This window comes from Cervus elaphus, chromosome 14 (assembly GCF_910594005.1).
Source record: "Cervus elaphus chromosome 14, mCerEla1.1, whole genome shotgun sequence".
Lineage (NCBI taxonomy): Eukaryota > Metazoa > Chordata > Mammalia > Artiodactyla > Cervidae > Cervus > Cervus elaphus.
Window position 1 is genome coordinate 76,023,058 of NC_057828.1, and position 21,667 is coordinate 76,044,724.

A 21,667-nucleotide genomic window follows, 5' to 3' on the forward strand; every position below is an offset into this window, starting at 1 on the left:
ATATTATAGACGCCGTCAGGGTGACAGTGGGGGAAAAAAATCAGCTCAAACCCATGATTACTCCTTCCATCTAATAATTATTTAAATACCAGATAACTCCTCTCACTCTAATTGAGGCCTTTCAGCTGTCGGCGTCACCCGGGGCCTCTGCGCGCGCCCTGGCGCTCACCTTGTGCTGCCCGACGTGCCTGGACTACCTCCGAGGTCGCTGTTCGACAGTCACACTCGGAGTCCTGGCATGTACAGCCACGCAGATGACATGCGTGCGGGTCCTTAGGGAGCAGTCCATCCACGGGAGGCAAGGCGGGGCCCCCCGAATTGTGCCGTGAGACCATTACCCTCATAGATTTTGATTCTTAGAAACCCTACCCTGAAGGCCGCCTTCTCGGGTCATTGGAACCGGTCCCCTGCCTCTGGGTAAGCATATTCCTAAACAGCTGTCAGGAAAACTCACTGTCAGAAAATTCCATAATTTCCTTGGCAGGATGCCCCGGGATCCTCTCTGGATAGGAGGCCCGCTGGATAGCTCACTCCCATCCCTTCTGCTCTATTTCTGACTCTTTGAGAAAAAGAAAGACGTGGCCTGCGCTGGGACATGAGTGTCCTGTCTGTGAGGTTGTCTGCAAGCCTGGGGAAGATGGTACAGGACAGTGGGGTAGCTCCCCAGTCCAGTTCAGTCGCTCAGTCGTGTCCGAGTGTTTGAGACCCCATGAACCGCAGCACGCCAGGCCTCCCTGTCCATCACCAGCTCCCAGAGTCCACCCAAACCCATGTCCATTGAGTCGGTGATGCCATCCAACCATCTCATCCTCTGTCGTCCCCTTCTCCTCCGGCCCTCAATCTTTCCCAGCATCAGGGTCTGTTCAAATGAGTCAACTCTTCGCATCAGGTGGCCAAAATATTGGAGTTTCAACTTCAACATCAGTCCTTCCAATGAACATCCAGGACTGATCTCCTTTAGGAGGGACTGGTTGGATCTCCTTGCAGTCCAAGGGACTCTCAAGAGTCTTCTGCAACACCACAGTTCAAAAGCATCAATTCTTTGGTGCTCAACTTTCTTTATAGTCCAACTCTCACATCCATACATGACCACTGGAGAAACCGGTCATAGTAGAGGCGCCCTTCTCGTGTGTGATGACCACCTGGACCTGCCTGGGCCTGGAGGAGGTCACTCCCCTGACACAGAAGGAGCCACTCTGCGTCCCTTTTCTCCCCTGCCCCGTAATCTGCACCCCTTGAGTCTGCCCTGCATGACCACCTCCCTGCCCAGGCCCAGTGCCAGGCCCACTTCCACCGTCGCTGGGCCTCCACCATCAAAAGGCGTCTTCTCTGCCCCCCAAACAGGGCAGCCTCGAGGCTAAACGGAACTGACCCCCAGGACCGCGTCACCCACAGCAGAGGAAGCAACGGGCCTTTGGTCACAAGGTCTGGGTTCTGCTGGCACCTGCCTCCGAGTCACGCGGACTCACCTTTGACGATTTGTTTCCTTTCCACGTGGTTTGGCTTCTTCATTTGAAAAAAGAGAAGTGGGTTGGAGTCATCTTAGAGTCAGCTTCAGCGCTGGCCTGGAATCCCTGCTTTAAAGGTGCCACTCATTAGAAGGGGCAGCTGAGGAGAGGACGGGCTTCTCCCTGCCCTGGGAGAGGAAAGGGCTTTGGGGGAAGCCCAGGAACAGCTGCCAACTCCTCGGACTGCACAGGCCTCATTTTCTGTTCGTTTTCAGTTCAGTCGCTCAGTCGTGTCCAGCTCTTTGCGACCCCGTGGACGGCTGCAGGCTCCCTGTGCACTCTGTTTGTTTTGTTGACGTATAGTTGGTTTTATTATAGCTGGTATTGTGTCAGTTTCAGATGTACAGCAAAGCGATTCAGTTATCTGTATATTTTTTCAGATCCTTTTCCATTATAGGCTATTATAAGATACTGAATATTGCAGTATTTTACAGTAAATCCTATTTTATATATTGCAGTATCTGTTAATCCTATACCCCTAAATTACCCCTGCCCCCCTTCTTTTTTCCTTTAGTAGCCATAAACTTGCTTTCTATGTCTGAGTCTGTATCTGTTGTGTATATGGATTCATTTGTATTACTTTTTAGATCCCACATACGTGATATCATTATTTGTCTTCCTCTATCTTACTTCACTTAGTATGATAGTGTCTAGGTCCACCCATGTGGCTGCGAATGGCAATATTTCAGCTTTTCATGACTGAGTAATATCCCACTGTATATGTGTACCATGTCTTTTGATCCATTCCTCTGTGGATGGACACTGGAGTTGCTTCCACGACTTGCCTGTTGTAAATAGCGCACCGCCTTCGTTCTCATACTTAACTGTCTGGATTCTGGCTTCTCGGGATCCTGGCTGTGTGGGCCACCTACTTGGTGCAGTTATAATAACAGACACCTTTCCTGTTATTGTGATGAAAAATATCATAGCCTGGATGATGTTGGTGATGATGGTGCTGGTGATGGCGATGACAGAACGATGGAGGAGCTGCAGATGGGCCCAAGGGTGGGAGCTCTAGCATCAAGAATTTTCACTGAGTTTAGCAAAATTGTATTCCGACACTAACTCCTCTTCCTGCCTCCTCTTCTTTCCTTTTGCAATAAGGGGGCCGGGGGGCAATATGCATAGAGGCTTGTGCTCCCAGATATCCTGAAAAAGGCAACAGGGCGGGTTGTAGGGAGGAGAGATCCTTCGCTGAGCTGACCTGGAAATGCCTGATTGTCATCTCGTCCTTGTTTTGCCCCTGATGCCTGCAGCATCTGATAGGGAAGGTATTAGATGCCTTCTCTAGCTGTCACCAACACCTGCCTCCTGAGGCCTCATCGGGGAGATGGTGGCACCAGGCCCTCAAAATGAAATATTTAGTGACTCTTGCTTCCCAAAGAGGCAAGTGTGGCCTCCCCTTGGCATCAGTGCTCTGAGTGCCTTGCGGGTAGAGCTGGCATCCCGGGGCAGCACATCCTCCCTTGAGACTTGGGGTGGGGGAGAGGGAAGCTGGTAGGAGAACAGCCACTCAGCAAGTGTGGCTCTTGGGAACACGTGTGGCACAGAGACTTCACAAACTAGACAGAGAGGAAAAGGAACAGGAAGGAGGCATCATGGAGAAAATCCCCAAGGGGGACACTTGGGGTGAGGAGGAAATGCTAGCTCTACACAATCATATGCATATGTTCGCTGGCTTCTACCAAATTAAGGATGGAAAATTCATTCTAAGACAGACCGTGGGATAGACGTAGATGAAAAGCTGGGAATATTGACAAATAGATTACTACTAATAAAGGCTAAGGTATCTCAAACATTTATTATGGACCAAGCATTGTTCTAAGTGTATTTATGTGTTCTAAGTCTATTTATGTGTATTAAATGACTTCACCATCGTAACCCTATGAGGTAGATGCTAGTGCCAATCTCTTTACATCTAATGAGATAGCATCAGAGAACAGCTGTGTACCTTGAGCAAGTTTACACAGCTATCACCTCTGTTTGAATCCAAGCACCTAAATTCAGAGCTTATGAGTCTCTCCATTACACTACATGGCCTCTCATCAGAGGTGGGTACCCTTCTCCCTCACTCTGAACTCAGACTGGAGGTTTGATCCTTGCCAACCAGCCCCTGCTTTGGAAGAACTGCCTGATAATGTCAGCATTGGCATTGAGAGACATTGAAAGTGGCTCTCGACTCACTCTTGAAGCCAGTTGGTCTTTGTGAATTCCAAGGTGGGATGCAAGCGTCCCTCCACCCCTGCATTGCAGGAGACCCCATCTCCTCTTGACCCTGAGGCCCTAGTGCCTGCGGCTCCCAGGTGGACCACCCTTGAGCCCCGTGGAAGGAGTCTGTGTGGCCGGTCCCCGGGAGCAGTCTGTCCCCAGAGTAGACGCTGATTGAGAGGGAAGGGGAAAACAGTACAACTACTGGCCTGTTGAGACCTCTAGATTTAACCAGAAGGACCTCAGCTGTTATTGCAATTATTGACTCTAGAAGCTGAAAGCAGCAAGTCTCAAGATACCATTTTGTCTGAAGAAAGAAATCGTACCAACTGGTTATGACATCCTTTGTTTTAATAGCATTCTTTAAGATCAAATAACATCCTTTATTTTAAGATCAAGAAGTAGACTCGGGTTGATGCTGGAGAAGCCTAAAGCCACACAACTCTTGGTGACACAGGCAGGATTTGAAAGCAGGTCTCTCTGAGTTCCCCACTCTGCCCCCTGCCCTATGACTCCATGCCTCCTAGCCACCAGGCCGGTTTTCCCACTCACGTCAACTCTTCAGATCCTGTACCTCCACCAGGCTCCCCGCAGGCTGCAGAGAGCCGTGCTGGGGCTGGTGCAGTAGTGTGCTGGAGATGATCACCTTCAGTCCATTCCCTCTTCTTTGATGCACGCCTTCACTGGGCCAGGGAGGGCTGGGGCTCAACGGTCTGCCCACAGTGTTCATTCCCATGGAAAGGAAGAATATGAGCAAAAAGAGAAGTCAGGAGGTCTGGCAGGATTCCTAAAGGGCAGTCTCTTGGGGAGGCTTCAATGATAATAATAAACTAGTGTGAGTTAAGCATTCACTGAGTACCAGCTCCCATGCTAAGAGGCTTCCCCGCATCATCTCATTGACTCTGATGACAACCCGAGGGGCCGGTACCGTCATCATCCCATCCTTCCAGAAAGGAGTCTGAGACTGGACTTGCCCAAGGTCCCAAATTTCTTCCCAGATTCTGCCTGACCACAGAAGCCACTCACTCTTCAAACTGTGTGTCTGGAGGATACATGGCAGGGAGGTGAGACAGGTGATCTCAGCCTCACTTGGTGTCCTCTGGTGTCACCTTTCCTCCTGGGACCGTCTTCCTCCCCTCCATGGGCTAAGCATGTCTGTGCATGTATGTTGTCGGGGAGGCAGGGGTTCTCTGCCCACGTACTCAATGCCAGAGTGTCTCAGAGAACCCTGCCTAAAAGGCCAAACCCCAAGTACATCACGATGGCAACTATAATCCTCATGGCGGGAAGGTCGGGGGCATGGGGAACACACTGCCCTCCACCTGTAGGCAAACGAGCTCTCCTACCCAGAGAAAGGGCACGCACAGCCCAGCCTCCTGCAGCTCCCTACCCAGATGGAGAATGGGAGGATTCTGTTATTTCCTTTCCGCAGCTCCTCTTGAGGAATTCACGTCTGGCTACCGGCCCCAGGACATAGCTAAATATAACCTCCGATTTTCAAATCGAAAGCTCTGTCCGTCGGGAGGCTTTGCCGGTGAGCGCATGGGGCCGGAAGGGCTGTGTCAGAGCCCCTGAGGTCAGCCCAGGCCTCATGCCGCTGCGCCTTCCTCTTTCCAAGGAAGCCTGGGGCCTGATGAATCACCCCAGAACAGCACTCCAGTGGAACCTCCTTGGAGGAGAGCGGTCAGGTGGGGCCCGCCTCTGGCACCGTGGGGGCTGTCAGGCGGGGGAGGCACAGTTGCGGAGGACAGGGGGAGTTTCAAAAGACACGGAGCAGAGAGCAAGTGGATCCCGCAGGGGGCATCTATTCGATCCCAGATTCCAGCCCCGTGTAGCCAGGTGGGGGATAAATAAAGAGACCCAGGACCCTGATGCTGGGAGGGATTGAAGGTGGGAGGAGAAGGGGACGACAGAGGATGAGCTGATTGGATGGCATCACCGACTCCATGGACTTGAGTTTGAGTAAACTCCAGGAGTTGGTGATGAACAGGGAGGCCTGGCGTGCTACGGTTCATGGAGTCACAAAGAGTCCAACACGACTGAGTGACGGAACTGAACTGAACTGGACTCTCCTAGGCCACCTTGGAGCACGTGCTCCATCCTGGGCTTGAGCCTTTCCACTCCTCCTGCCTCATCGCCCAGGCTTCTGTCTGGACTTGTCTGAGAAGGTTGCCGGCCAGTCTGTCCAGCCGAGAGACAAGATTTCTCTACTAGAGCCACCACTGTGCCCACCTCCCCCATAAAAGTCAGGAGCAGGCAGAGCGATGGGAAGCCTCCACCGTCTACCCCCTGCTCACGAGTCTCTGAAGGCCTGCGGGCCAAAGGCTTGCCCCTTTGGGCAAGCTTCCCTGGAATAGTAGGAAAAGCTGTAGAACCTGGGGATTGGGAGTGTAGGGAGGGAGCAGGGAAGTCAGGGCAGAGGACTGACCGGCTGGGGCGGGCAGCCTGAGGTTGACCTCGTGGAGCCTTAAATCATCACGGGGCCCCAGTGGTGGCTGCCATGAGACTGACCTTCAATTCACCTCCCTTTGCTCTTCCCCACAGTCTCCCAAACCCAGAACTCTCACCCGGGTGGCTGAGGCTGGACTCACCCGCCAGTCCCTGTGATTAAGGAGGCTGGCTCCCCGCTGAATTCGACCTGCAAAGGCGGCAACAAGGTCCCCGCTTCTTGGGGAGGCAGTGGCTGAGGTCCTCCTGTCCCAAGGAGGAGGGGTGGGTGGCTGTCTGCCCATTGCCTGGGGATTCTTCAGGCTCCTGAATAGCACCTGTGGGAGCCCCGGGCCTAGCTCACTCTCAGAACAAGTTTTCCCTGATAACACTGCGGGATTCTCTCTAGAGAGGACCAGGCTGAAGGGCGGCGAGAGGCAATGTTAGGATGACCAGCTCCCCTCCTTCCTTCCCTGTGGGGGACCGAGCGTGAAAGAGGAAACCCACAGTGCGAGGCGGTGGACGGCTGAAATAAAAAGGAATTTTATCTGTGACACCAGATTCGGAAGGGACAGCCTGGGAGAGGGCCTCCCTAACCACTGGTGTTTCACAGGCTGGAGCATTTTCCACTGGACTGGGAACAAGCAGAGGAACGTGGCAACTGGGTGGGAAGACTGGCCTTAGTCCCCATACTGCGATCCACTGGCTGCAGGGACTAAGTGTTAACCTCTCTGAGAGGTAAAAACGATATCTGAAGAGGACAGAAATAGAGATGCTTTGTAAAGTTTAAAAAAAAAAAAAAGCATTTTACAGTGTCAAAGCTGGAGACCAAAATAGATAATAGGATTCCCTGAACATCCCGAAGAGGGAGAATGTATGTTAAAAATAGAAAAACCCAAATACAGAAGGAAGAGGCCCACAGAGCTAGTAGGCTCGGGGACCTGGGTCAAGCAAGCCGGTTCTCCGGGGATTTGTTTTCTGTCTGACCACTCTGCCTTGTGTTTTGCAGAACCATGTGAGGGCCAGGCCGGGCAGGCGGAGTTCGCGAGAGATCGGAGGCCCTGTGTCCCGGGCCTCGGCCGGCTCAGAATGGAACAGAGGAGGCCCTGGCCGCGGGCGGCAGACGGGGACGGCTGGCCTGTGGTCCTGCTCTCGGCCGTCTGCGTGCTCCTGGCGCCCCGGGCGGCCGGCGTGCCCCAGTTCAGCACCTTCCACTCGGAGAACCGGGACTGGACCTTCAACCACCTGACGGTGCACCGCGGGACCGGGGCGGTGTACGTGGGGGCCATCAACCGCGTGTACAAGCTGACGGGCAACCTCACCATCCAGGTGGCTCATAAGACCGGGCCGGAGGAGGACAACAAGTCCTGCTACCCGCCGCTGATCGTGCAGCCCTGCGGCGAGGCGCTCACGCTGACTAACAACGTCAACAAGCTGCTCATCATCGACTACTCGGAGAACCGGCTGCTGGCCTGCGGCAGCCTCTACCAGGGCGTGTGCAAGCTGCTGCGGCTCGACGACCTCTTCATCCTGGTGGAGCCGTCCCACAAGAAGGAGCACTACCTGTCCAGCGTCAACAAGACGGGCACGATGTACGGGGTGATCGTGCGCTCGGAGGGCGAGGACGGCAAGCTCTTCATCGGCACGGCCGTGGACGGCAAGCAGGACTACTTCCCCACGCTGTCCAGCCGCAAGCTGCCGCGCGACCCCGAGTCCTCCGCCATGCTCGACTACGAGCTGCACAGCGACTTCGTCTCCTCGCTCATCAAGATCCCCTCCGACACCCTGGCCCTGGTGGCCCACTTCGACATCTTCTACATCTACGGCTTCGCCAGCGGGGCCTTCGTCTACTTCCTGACGGTCCAGCCCGAGACCCCCGAGGGCGTGGCCATCAACTCGGCCGGGGACCTCTTCTACACCTCGCGCATCGTGCGGCTCTGCAAGGACGACCCCAAGTTCCACTCCTACGTGTCCCTGCCCTTCGGCTGCACGCGGGCCGGGGTGGAATACCGCCTCCTGCAGGCCGCCTACCTCGCCAAGCCCGGGGACGCCCTGGCGCGGGCCTTCAACATCAGCGGCCAGGACGACGTGCTCTTCGCCATCTTCTCCAAAGGGCAGAAGCAGTACCACCACCCGCCAGATGACTCCGCGCTCTGCGCCTTCCCCATCCGCGCCGTCAACCTGCAGATCAAGGAGCGCCTGCAGTCCTGCTATCAGGGCGAGGGCAACCTGGAGCTCAACTGGCTGCTGGGAAAGGACGTGCAGTGCACCAAGGCGGTAAGGAGGCCGCCCCCGGCACACACCCGGCTCGGTACACGCCGGCCCCCAGATCCCCTGGGGGAGGAAGGGGCAACCCGCTCCAGTATTCTTGCCTGGAAAGCCCCATGGACAGAGGAGCCTCCGGGGCTACCATCCACGGGGTCACAAAGAGTCAGGCATGAGTCTGCTACCGAACAACCCAGACCCCTGCAGCCTGCAATGAGAGAGGTGGCTAGCTCATGCACTTGAGCTACCTTTGTTGATCCTGCAGAGTCATTCCACATATATCTCATCCAGTGTCTCCACCCCACCAGCCACTGTTGTAAGCGCTGCCAGCTTCAGCCGTGAACCCTACCACATCACGACCTGCCCTCATGGAGCTTTTGTGTGTGTGTCCACGACTTCTGCTCAGTCGTGTCCAACTCTTTGCGAACCCGTGGACTGTAGCCCGCCAGGCTCCTCTGTCCATGGGGATTCTCCAGGCAAGAATAGTAGAGTGGGTTGCCATGCCCGCCTCCAGGGGATCTTCCCAACCCAGGGATCGAACCTGGGTCTCCCGCGCTGCAGGCAGATTCTTTAACGTCTGAGCCACCAGGGAAAACCCCTCACTCATTTCGTTAGAGAGGCAAGACAGAGAAATACATAAAACGGGCAGTCTGTCCAGTGGTGACAATTGCTGTAGAGACAATAAAGCAGGGAATGGGGAGAGGCAGGACCCAAGAGGATTGGGTCATTGAGAAAGCAGCATCTGAGCGAAGAATGAGGAAGAGCCAGCCCGGTGGGTATCTGGGGAGAGCATTCGAGAGTGGGCGGGAGCAGCAGTACAGAGAATGCTGGGCATGCCCGGAGCATGTGAGGAAGAGCGAGGAGGCCACTGCAGCTGGACCACAGCAGGTGGCAGAAAGTGTGGCCGGAGAGGAGGCCGGTCAGGATAACAGGGACCACGGCCTGCCCACGCAGGGCCCTGCCGGCCACGGCGAAGGGTAAAGGAGGCAGGCAGGTGTGTAGGCTGGAGGAGGGCGAAGGGAGTCAAGCGTGACTGATAGGTTGAAAACTAGGGAAGAAGAACCAGGCGTCCCAGCAGATGGAAAGGAGGAGAGGAAGGGGAGTTCGGAGTCCAGACCTGAGGGTGGCAGAGACGAGGAAGTCGGCGGTGAGCCCCGTCCTGTGCGAGGGTCAGAATGCCGCCATCTCCGTGGTCCCCAGGATCCATCCGTCTGTCCCTCTGCCCATCACGCCATCCACCTACCCACCCCTCCATTCTTCCCTTCATCCCTCCCTCCGTCCATCCGTTCAGCAAGAGGGTATCGAAGGTCTCTCGAGTGCCAGGCACCGTACTGGGCACTGGGAATGCAGACATAAAAAAGACACGATCGTGACTCTCCAACGTATCATAACCCAGTGGGCAAGAGAGTGAGAGATAAAAATAGTAGGCAGCATCATATAATGCTGAAGAGTTTGGGATTCAGAGTTTAGATTCCATCTGTGCTACTTCCTGGCTTCAGAAGTGGCTTAGTGTGTCTGCATCATCATCTGTGAAGTGGGGCTCATAATGCCTACTTCACGGGATAATCAGACGAGATCAGATGTGGCAAGGTTAACACCATGCCTGGGGTATTAGGTTGGCCATTATTAGTTAACTGTTATGCAGTGTGACAAATACTAAGATGGATTTCTGTGCAAAGTCCTGTGGATAGGAGATCTGTAGCCTGGGGAACAATCTGACTCCAAGTGACCTGTATGGCTGCCTTTTGAACCCCCTAAAGGGGGGGGTGTCTGCTACTGGGACCAGAAGCCACTTCTTAAAGCAAGAAGAAAAAAAAAAAAAAGAAAAAAAAAATCACACGTAGGCTATGCTTCTGTTCCTACTGTCAGTTTCCTGGTACAGTAAGACAGTAGTTAAGGCCATAGGCTTGGCATTCCAACAGGTTTGTATTTAAAAGTCAGTCCTACCACTTGTGTGACTTTGGGCAAGTTACATACCTGATCTGAGTTGTGTTTTTATTTTAACAATAGAAAGAAGTCTCTTTTTATGGTTTTTATGAGGATTAAATAGAAAAAGTATGCACTAGCACAATACTTGGCACATAGCGTCTAGTAAATGACAGCTATGTATTAATTAAAGAACCAATTATTTCTTGTTATTTTACCTTTATACAATGAGGAGGTTGAGCTAGATAGTTTCCAAAGTTCTTTACAGCCCTGAAATTTTAAAACCTATGGCCCCAACAAATTGAGAAAGAAGCATTGAAACATATACATTGCCATGTGTAAAATAGACAGCTAGTGAGAAGGTGCTGCGTAACCCAGGGAGCTCAGGCCAGTGCCCTGCGATGACCTGGATGTGGGGAGAGATGCTCCTGAGGCCGGGTATATATGTTTACTTATGGCTGATTCACATTGCTGTATAGCGGACGTCAACCCAGTATTGAAAGCAATTATCCTCCAGTTAAAAACAAATGCAAAAAATAATAAAACAAAAGTACAGATTGACAACCAAAAAAAAAAAAAAAAAGAAGAAGAAATGGCCTTCGGTCAGCACAGCAGGCTGCCCACCACAGGTTTGTTAAATGAATAAATAAAATTCCCTCAAGCACTTAAAAAAAAAAGAGAGAGAGAGGAGGAGAGGAAACGAAAGGGTTAACGCCTTGCAGAGTCTGTCGGTTCCCACTGCCCAGAGGGGGCCTTGTCGGGAGGAAACTGCTGATTCCTGCCTGCTTCTGAGCCAGAGGAAGGAGGAAGAGCCCACACCCTCGCAGGGCTCCCCTGTCTGCAGAGACAAGCCCGGGCTAGTAACCAAACGGCCGCAAAGGCGGGGGACAGCAGGTGGGCTCGGGCTCAGAGAGAACAGCCCCGCACTCACCATGCCCCCCTGAGCATCGGACTCTGCTGGGGCCGCCTGGATAGCAGGGGTGCGGTGGGGGGCAACCAGAAGGGCCCTTACTGTCCTTAAAGTCCCAGACCTGGGCACCCAGAGGCATTCTGGTGGCCTCAAAGGGGGTTAAAGGTGAGTGAGAGAAGCAGAGGTCCCAGGGCTTAATTTTAACATGCTCTTTGGACTCACATGAAACTCTCAGATAAAAGATTTTGAGCTTTCTTCCCAGAAAAGAAATGAGAAAAGGAACCCTCACTCACTGAATAGCAAGCAGTTCTGTCCTAAAGGCTGTGCTGGGCAACTTAAGGGTTATCTCACTTCATCCTGAATATGACCCTATAAAGCAAGGATGGTTGACAGATGGAAAAATAAAGATCCAAAAAACTCAACTGCTAACATCAATACAACCATAAATGACACAGCAGGGGTTGGATGCAGTTTAGCCCATAGGATTTGTGAATCCAAGCTCTTTGCGTTTAGCCATGATGCTACTAAGGAAAGCCATGCTTCAGGCTCTCCCTTTCTGGACAAAAGTAAACGGGCAGCAGGTGTCTGGGAATATCTGACAACTTAGAGAAGAGAGAAAGAAACGCTGCCCAATCCTGGCAGCTTAGGCTCAGAACAAGCCATTTCCCTCCCAGTCTGGGGATTCTAGACTCAGGAGGGATATAGAGAAATTCAGAATCACCGACAAGTGTTTAGCTTCTGTCATCATTTCTCAGAAGCTGGCTTGGGTTATGCCTGAGCCTAGGCTCTGCAGCCTTGCTGGTCCCTGGAGAGAGTGGGAAAGAAAGCAAGGCCATGAAATCAGGAACTTCCGGAGCCAAAAGGCAGCCTGACAATTGCCTGGTCCAGTCCTTTTCTTTTACACTTGAGAACATTCAGACTCAAAGATATGTGATACATCAAGATCTCATGGCTGGCTAGTGGTAGAGGCAGGACTACAGTCTAGATTTCCTAATTCTTTATCAGGGCACTTGGGCCTACAGCGTAGGGATGGGAAAGAGAAGTAGAAAATAAGTGGTAGCTGAGTCCTCTGACCTGCCTTTCTAGGGAGCTTGAAATTTCCATCATTGGCTCCACAGATGTACTGGTGAGTCTTAAACGGATGGCTATATGCAGGCAGTGAACGTGGTAGGGAAGAGATGGGGCTGGAGGATCTTGATCAGAAGCATCTGCCAATGTCTTTGGTGCAAATACTCCCACTGTGGATGATTTCAGGCCACTGAGGTGATGTCACTAAATGCAGAGATAGATGTATGGGTGGGCATCCCTCCTGAGCTGGCTGGAGCAGGTCATTGCTTCACTCCCTTCCTGAGGAACTTATCCCTTCCATTGTGCAGAGCTGCATGAAATCCAGAGTTCAAGGTAATCCTTAACCTAAGAGTTAAGTTTCCTTTCCTAAATAATAAACACACACACACACACATACACACAGACAACCACACACAAGGATAGTGCCATGATTCACTTGTTGGAGCAGCAGATCGCTGCAAAACACCAAGGAATCACAAGGATGCAAGCTCTGTTCCCTTTGGATCTGAACAGGGAATGGAAGGGAAGTCCCTGTTTTACCAAAAGGAAAAAAAAAAAAAAAAGCCCACGCTGATACACCAGTTCTTCCTAGGAAATGAGGCTGTCAGGGGGCAATAAGTCAGCTTGCTCTTCCCTGGTGTGGCTGAGAGGAGGAGTGTGATGGGAATACGTCTCTCCACCATGCCTTCCATGCTTCCTGTGACCATCATTTCCTTCCTCCCTGGGATGCCTTCCCAGACCCAGAAGGAACAGCTGCAACAGGGCTCAGTGCTCTTTCAGGCCCAGAGTCTGCAACTTTTGCCCAAAGGATTCCCTGTTGTGTAATCAGCCAGGCCATTTCAGAGGACCCATCATGGCCCAGCCCCAGGCCAAACAGTGTGCAGAGAATGCAAGCTCCTTAGCAGGCCCTGGCCTCAGGATGCATGCAATCTATTTTCTTCTTCTTCTTCTTCTTCTTCTTCTTTTTTTAGCTGAGTGAGATCTTGGAAATAATTTAAAAGCTCCTAAAGAGGACGTTACTAGTTCAAGTTCACAGCCACACAGAGGTAGAGCAGAGGGTAGAAATCTTTCTCTCCAGCTATTTTTCCACTTGCTTAAGGCCATCTCCTTTCGAAGTGCCCCAGTCTCCCCTGGCAGATACTCTTTATACAAGCACACCCTGCAAAAGGCTGCTAACGGGAAGGTCTTCATCCTCAGAATCTACCCAGACGCCATCGAAGACCTGTAACAGACGATGGTGAAAACCTCTGTATGCTGTGCTTAGTCGCTCAGGCGTGTCCGACACTCGTGACCCCACGGGCTGTAGCCCGCCAGGCTTCTCTGTCCATGGGATTCTCCAGGCAAGAATACTGGAGTGGGTTGCCATGTCTTCCTCCAGGGGATCTGCCCTACCCAGGCAGAACCTGTGTCTCCTGCGTTGCATGCAGGTGGATTCTTTACCCACTGAACTATGGGGGAAGCCTGAAAATCACTGTCCTATTAACCTATCTTTGCGGGTGTCATTTCCTTTCCTCCCCAGTGATTCTCTTATGCAGGTGGGCAGGTAGTATGACACATGAAGAAACTGAGATTCACATAGATGAAGTAACTTTTCCAAAGTATAAGGCACTGTTCCATATTGCGACAACTGTTTTCAGTCTATCCCCAGCATGGGATGTGGAATGACTGAAAGTCCCTTATGCCCAGCGGCAGGACTTTGCAGTCCAGGAAACAAATGAGGAGGCCCCTCCAGGCTGGTAAGAATCTTGTGAGGTTGCCTCTAGACTGAATCTTCACTGTCTAAACAGAAAGAGCCCCCCCAATGGCATGGGCCACAGGGAGTTTCAATGACAAGCATATGAATTCCAGCCGTCAGTTTTGCAGATCGCCGCTGGTGATCTCTGGGTGGCAGCGGGTGAAGGAGAAGAAAGCTCCTGGGTCCTCTCTGGATTCGCTGGAGCCAGTGTGGGTTCACAGGCCGGGTGTGCGGGTCTGCGCGTGCAGCGCGTGTCAGTGCCCACGCCTGTACTTCTCCGAGGCCCAGTGTTCCAGGCTGGTGCCCGCAGAGGCTGGGCTGGTGTGGGCTGGCTCGGCCCTGCCTCTGCTGATACTCACCCGGGTCCCTTCCCTTCTCTCCAGCCGGTGCCCATCGATGACAACTTCTGTGGACTGGACATCAACCAGCCACTTGGAGGCTCGGTTCCAGTGGAGGGCCTGACCCTGTACACCACCAGCCGGGACCGCATGACCTCGGTGGCCTCCTATGTTTACAACGGCTACAGCGTGGTGTTCGTGGGGACAAAAAGCGGCAAGCTGAAAAAGGTAGGAGTCTGGGCCTAGATGTCGCGAACTGTAACTAGAGGCAACTCGGTTTTCTTGGGGTTGGGGGCAGTTAAAATCAGGACAGCATTAGGGGTTAATTCATGGTTTATCTTCCGGCTACTTCCTCTAGCTGTTGATCAATGAGTGTCTTGGGAATATAAACATATTTCAATATTGTTGAAACACCAAGGAACTGGGAAGGTGTGTCTGTCTAAAGGAGTAAAAGAAAATTATCTTCAAATCAAGTAGAGCTGGTTTTTTGATTATCTATATTATGAATGGCCCACATCACAAATCCCTCCCCACAGCTTCTAGAGTTGAGCAGAAGTCTTCATTGAGTCCCAAACAGCTGCTTGAAGCAGATGATGGGTCCCGATTCTCAGCAAATGGGGTGCAGCTCTGGGATGGTATCCATGCCTGGCTTAGAGGCCATTCCCCTGTCTTTCCTTTTCCTACAATCACAGACCCTTCCCCACCCCTCCGTCCCCAGCCCCAGGACCCAGGAGGAAGCAGACATCTTATCCCATCTGTGTGTGTGTGCGCCCGCGCGAGTGTGCCTGCCCTGGGCACTTCTGCCTGCAGGAGGGCATGGGCCCTCTGGGGCTGGCAGCGCGGGAAGCCTCCTGCGTGGCAGGCTGAGGCCGGCAGCTTGTACCTGCTTGTCTGGCGCTCTGGGTGTGGAGACGACAGGGTGCAGTCTGGTTCATTACGTGGGATTACAGCCGCCGCATTCTTTCCGGTCCCTGCTAATCCCTTTTTCCCAAGCTCACCCCTCCCTCCTGCCCCCTTCCTCCGTCCCCCACCTGGGGATCAAGGCACCGGCCAGACCTCTCTGCATCTCACCTTTGATGTTGGCATCAACCCTGTGGCTCTTCCCTCCTAATTCATTTAGACCCTCGGGAGAGGTGTTGTTTGGGAAGGAGGGTGGCAGGGAAGGAGCCTGAGGAGGAAGTTCCGTGTTCTGCTTGTTCTGAGTTGCTGCCAAAGGAGGTGAGAAAACCTGATCCATGTTGAGGTGCTGAGCCCAACAGACCTCTTCTTCTCGTGGTACCAGAGCCCCTTAAGCCTTTCCTCACTCCAGGGTGAGCTTCCTGCCTCTTCCAGCCCTGCGCCCTCTGCTCCGCCTGGGACTGTGGGCCCCGGCTTGGTTTCAGGCCCAGGACACAGGATGCGTGTGGTCCCTGTGTTTGCTTTTCCAGAAGTGGAGAGGGAAGGGGTTGGCCGTCTGAGATTCCACTAGGATTTAAAAGTGGTATATTCTGGGAAAGAATCTGAAAAAGAATGTGTATATTTAAATATGAATTGGTATGGTGTGGCTCAGATGGTAAAGAATCTGCCTGCAGTGGGGGAGACCCAGGTTCGATCCCTGGGTTGGGACAATCCCCTGGAGAAAGAAATGGCAACCCATTCCAGTATTCATGATTGGAGAATCTCACTCCAGTATTCTTGCTTGGAGAAGTCCATGGACAGAGAGCCTGGCAGGGGACAGTTCATGGGATCGCAAAGAGTCAGACACAACTGAGCAACGAACACACACACACACATACCTGAACTTAACACAAAATTATAAATCAACTATACTTTGACTTTTAAAAAGTGGTGTAGGATCAGAAAGACCCCCTGGAAGAGGAAAGGGCAACGGACTCTAGTACTTGCCTGGAGAATTCCATGGACAGAGGAGCTGGGTGAGCTCCAGTCCATGGAGTCGCGAAGAGTCAGACGTGACTGGACGACAGCACAGCAGGGTTCATCTTGGACACTCCGAGGCTGGCTACCTTTCTGCAGGGTTATCTATACAGTCGAGCAGATTTTCCCAGGGACTTTGGGCCAAGGGGTCTATGGGAGTTGAAATCTAGCCTGAACTTTTCTTGTCAAGCCACATGCCCTCAGATATAAACATACCCTCAGGGGGTCCTGTTACTGTTTCATCTGCCCATAGAGACCACCTCCTTCTCAGCTGCACAAGGACTTTCTAAGGCCAGCAGTACCCACAACTAGGCTGGTGCTCAGCATCTTTTCCTGTCCTTCTGAAACCTTCAGTCACTCTTCTGGATCATTCCTGTGACCCTGTCTCTGTTCTCTTAAAAGTTCTATTAAAGGCAGGAGCCATGCTTCATTCACATTTCTTTCTTCCTGCCTCATCCTTTCATCAAATGTTCCCACCTAGGGTGGGCCCCAAAACTATCTTGAAAAATAGAACCCTTTTCTGAGAAGTCTTAGAGATCCTCTAGCCCAATATCTGGGGAAGGAAATGGCAGCCCCCTCCAGTGTTCTTGTCTGGAGAATCCCAGGGATGGGGGAGCCTGGTGGGCTGTCGCACAGAGTTGGACATGACTGAAGCGACTTAGCAGCAGCAGCAGCCCAATACTAGGGTTATTTGACAGGAAAATTGAGGTCCAGAGAGGAAAAGTGACTCATCCGAGCTTAGAGATGAGGACAAGTTGCCTCTTGCCCTGACACCCGAGTTGGCACCCTTTTTACATAAAGAGGCAGCCACGGAGCCTGAGGGTGGAGGCTGAGAACAGTCTTCGGGTTCAGGCTTGCTACAGGGTTCAGCCAGGGGCTAGCACCTTCGCTCTGCTGGACTCTGGATCCGAGTTAGGGAATTAATGTTTTCTGAGTGGACAGATGAGGGCTGAGTGAAGGCAGAACCACCCAGCTAGGCCCAAAGGGCCCCATGCTCACCTTCCCATTATCTCTGTGCATCTTGCGCACACAGACAGGGCTGCTTGGGGCACCTTTCCAAGCCAGGCTCTCCAGGTAGCCGAGTTCTCCTAGCCCTGTAGGAATCCCAGCAGACAGGTCACTAAGGAGGCAAGTCGCAGGGTTCAAGGAGCAGGCTGGGGATGTGGCCGCCCACAGCTTGTTCCAGCGTGCAATCTGGCTCCTCCTCTCTCTCGGCTTCGCTGTTCTCTGCCTGTTTCTATGAGCTCATAATACCCCTCTTTCTCCTCGGGCGACTCACCCTTCCTTTCCACCCACACTCCTTGGAGGCACCTGATAGCAATGCCAGGCTCCCACCAGCCTCCCGTTTACCCAGAGAAATGGCCCATGAGGAATCTGTGGAATGTCCCCAGGAAACCCTACCATGGTCCAGGCCCCATAGCTCTTTCAACACAGGAAGGAAAATAAAGAAAAAAAAAGAAAATAGCCAAGAGTTTGGAGACGGGAGGGAAGCTGGGTGCGTCAGAACCACTCATTTCTTCCCTGCCTGGCCAGGCGTCTGTCAGACCGTGTGGACTGCGTCCATGGCAGCCCATGGGAACAGGATGTCCCGAATGGGGACGGCTCGAGGAAGCAGAGGCTCGCTAGAAGTGGCAGGACCGCGAAGGGCTGCTCCGCGCGGTGTCACGTTCGTGCTTACACCCAGCCCTCTGCTAGACAGCAGAGAGCAATGCAGACAGGCCACCGCCTGCTGAGCCGCAAGCACACAGAGGGAACAAACGGAATAAGGGCGAGACCTCAGAACCAAGAGGGGCCATACTTGCAGAGCCTAAGGACCAGCACAGTAGAGGCAATAAGAGGACAGGCCAGAATCCCCCACAGAGATGGAACAGTTCCAGAGATATCAGCTGCAACCGGGTGATTAGCCTGGAGGACTTCCTGGAAGAGGAAGCTTTTTTTTTTTTTTTTTTGCTCCAAGACTGAAACAAAGTGATGAGTTGAGGGTTGGGGAAAGAGACCCTGTAGACCTTGGTTGCCACATTGAGAAGATACAAAGCATGTGTCAGGAAGGTCTAGAATGCCCGGTGGGGCTTGGAGGACTCGTGAGGTAGAAGCCAAGAGGCAGAGTGTCTCGAGGCTTCAGGCGCTAAGCGGATCAAATGAAAAGGACCTTGGGATTTTCCCTGACCTTGTGAGCCAACTCTCTGATCCAGCAGAGTTAATTAGTCTTCACCACACAAACAAAAGAGCAAATTCTAAGTCATGAGAGGTGGTGGCTCCACTTTACACTGGAGATAACATTGTAAGAGGGCTAAGTCAAGTGAATAGTATGAGCTGAGGAAGGGCTGGAAGGATATGGGAGTCTTGCTCTCCAGAGAATATGTTTAAAAGGATGCTAGCCCAAGGGAAGAGGAGTAAAGGAGGAGACCTAGCAGCTTTCTTCACGCACTGTGATTTACTGAGCACTTACTAAGTGGTGTTCATAGAGCTTTTATCTCCTGACTCATCTAATCTTTATATCACTCGATGGGGTAAGCGCTGTGATGCCCTCCGTTTTACTGACGAGGAAACGGAGGCCCAGAAAGGTAAAGAAATGTGTCCAAGGCCGCACAGCAAAGTAAGCAGCAGAGCCGGGGTTCACACCTGGATCACCTGGTTTCCCAAGCTTCGGGCTTCTCCGCTGAGCTGTGCCAGATGAATTAGACTGATTCTTGCGGCCCCACAGGACGGAAGAGGGCCACCAGGTGGGGCTTCCGGTGAAACAGCTTTCCACTTAATATAAGGAAGAAGCTTCTTGCAGGCAAACCGTCCCATCATAGAAAGGGTTGACTCAAGAGGAAATGATCTCCCAGTATCAGGGGAAACGTGGAGGCAGAGCCTGGGGAGCCCACGATCAGGGAGGCTGTGGAGGGCACCTGCCCCACGCACCGACTTTCCATCCGTGCCACCGCTCCTGCTCTGCCTCCTTCAGCAGGAAAGGGGGTCTAAGGGGGGCCAGAGAAGGCGTCCAGAGCCGGGGAGGCCGAGGCCCCCGGGGTGTGTGGGCTCTGAAGTCCCCGCTGGGTTTGTGCTGACCCTCGGGGTGTGGCAGAGCGCCCCTCGGGGTCAGCAGGGAGGGCGGGATGGGGTGCAGACGATGAGGGCGGGCTGGCCCGGGACGCGGGGCCCCCCAGACCTGGGCGCGGCCGACTCCCGACACCGCTCCTGGCCGAGGGTGGGCTGTGGGGTCCCCCGGAGCAGACGGGGAAGAGTGTGGCCACAGGGACCGTGAGCTCGTTGCCTACCACGTCCCAGACTGGCACATGGGGCCCAAGAGGCAGGCCATGAGCTGTAAGAGGGAAGGGGCTGAGCCGAGATGGCAAGAGACTCCAGGGCCTGGAGGCGGGACCCGCGGGGCTCGGGGCAAAGACCTCTTGGTTCCTCTCCTTCATTCGCAGCTGCTGAAACCACTTCCTCAAGGCCTGGCTTCCCTTTTCTCCGGCCTCCTCCTTGAGCAGGGGGCCTGCTTCTCTTTCTTGTCCGTCCACCCCGACACCCCTCCTGCTGCTCGAGGCCTGTGACCCAAAGCCCTCCCCAGATGCCCCGCCGCTTTGCTCCGACAAACGCAGGAGCAGCTGCTAACCTGTCCCCTCTTGAGAGTCACCGTCCTAGAGATCAGGGACCCTGTTTCCATAGATGTCGCCCATCCCTGCAGTCAGATCCCGTGTCTCTCACCCCTTGGGTGCTCATGAAATTTGTCTCAGATGTACTGGGTATGCCTCCTCCAGGCCAGACTTGCATTTGCACGGAGTGATATAGAGCCAGACACCAGGGGTGACTCCTGTTGACGAGGTTGGTTTGCAGAGGAAGGAAGTCGGGATGCGGTGGGCAGGTCTGGGCGGAAGGGGAGGCGGGTGAGGAGTCTAGGAAAGGAGAGAACCGAAGGGAGGGGAAGAGAGTCTGTTTGCTGGTGAACAGCGCTTGGAAGAGGGTGGGGCAGAGCTCTCAGAAATGTGGACGGAGCTGGGAGAAGGGAGCTGGGTTGCCACTGTCCCCTGCGCATCCCCAGGAGAGCAGGGCCAGCCATCTGCCTCACCTGCATCACGGGCAGGCTTGCCTCCAGCAGGGAGGCAGGTACAAAGGCCCAGGTGACGTCCCTCCCCAGCACCATCCCCCCGCCAGTCCTCTGTTTATTGGACAAACTCCCGGACATTTTGGCAAATCCACAGATACTCAGCCTTTTCAAGGTCTGAGGAGGGCCATGGCCTCTTTTAGCTCCACCTTCTTTCCCGATGGCTAAGGCCGCCACCAGAATGCCTGTGAAATTCTTGAGGAAAATTCTTTCTGCCTTCCCCCTTGGGACCTAGCTGCACAAGGCTTCCAGTCCCGCAGCCCACAGGAAGCCTGTCTGACGTCTCTTCCCATTCCTATTCTTCTCTTTGTAAGCTCACAGACGTTTTACTGAGCCAAGTCAGGAAAACTGCAAGCTTCTTGCAGGAGTAGCTTAAGAGCTGGAAAGGCTCCATCAGGAGCATAGAAGGATTAAGTCTCCCTGGGGCTGATGGCTCAGTGACTTGATAACACTGATTATTTGCAAGATATCTTTCCACGGTTCTTTGCATCCTCCACAAATACTCCAACAGTGAAGACCGCTCCCTGCATCTCTGCTCCATCTTCCAAACATGGAAAACGGAGCCCCCAGGATGCTCAATATCTTGCCCAAGGTTACATGGCCCCGCCGCTGGCAACAGGGAAACCTTGGCATTTAGGCTTCCTCCCACACAGACGTGCCTAACCTGTGACTCGGTTCCCTTGTGGGGTGGGGTTGTCTCATGGACGGAAAGCCAAATTGGATGCAAAGCTGAGAAACATGCCCCTCTGTGTGAGCCAACGCCGCCGAACAATAGCCACTCATTCCTCATTCCTCGGAGTGGAAATGATTCACTCGTCTCTCGGTGTGAACCCCGGATCAAGTAAACAGCCAGGGCTGCGGCTCTCGTTGCAGGAGACCCAGTGGCTGTCCCGGGACCTGGGACCGCTGAGCCGATGCTCTGGCTCCCCGAGACATCTCAGCAGCAGCTCCAGGGGCTGGGGGGAGTGGGAAGCAGACACCCTCTCCTCCTGCCCTGGAGCCCGCGCGGAGGAGGTTGGGGTGGTGGTTGGAGCTCACCATCACATCCCTAGTAATGAGTCTGGCTCCCTGCCCAGGCTCCTGCCGCCAAACTTGCTGTTTGTTTTGTTGTTTTATCGGCCTCTTGGGTCCCAAGAACTGGTCTTCTGAAAGCTGGGAAAGGCAGCATTTGGTTGGCACAGAGAAAGGGGGCATATTTACAGAATCCCCCTAAACCCTTGCCCCCGGCCACAGCATCTCCCCTACTTGACCATGACAAGCGGGGAGAGGGGTGTGGGT

At 53.4% G+C, this 21,667-nt stretch overlaps 1 protein-coding gene across 1 annotated transcript in view; it reads left to right on the forward strand.

The window, feature by feature from the left end:
* The window catches only part of PLXNA2 (plexin A2), a 229,328-nt gene that overhangs the window by 19,565 nt on the left and 188,096 nt on the right, over positions 1-21,667 (forward strand). The window contains exons 2-3 of the mRNA XM_043923288.1: positions 7,153-8,420; positions 14,431-14,613. Of these exons, the coding sequence (XP_043779223.1) occupies positions 7,233-8,420; positions 14,431-14,613 (1,371 nt within the window). The 5' untranslated portion in view covers positions 7,153-7,232. The remainder of the gene's footprint in view (positions 1-7,152; positions 8,421-14,430; positions 14,614-21,667) is intronic.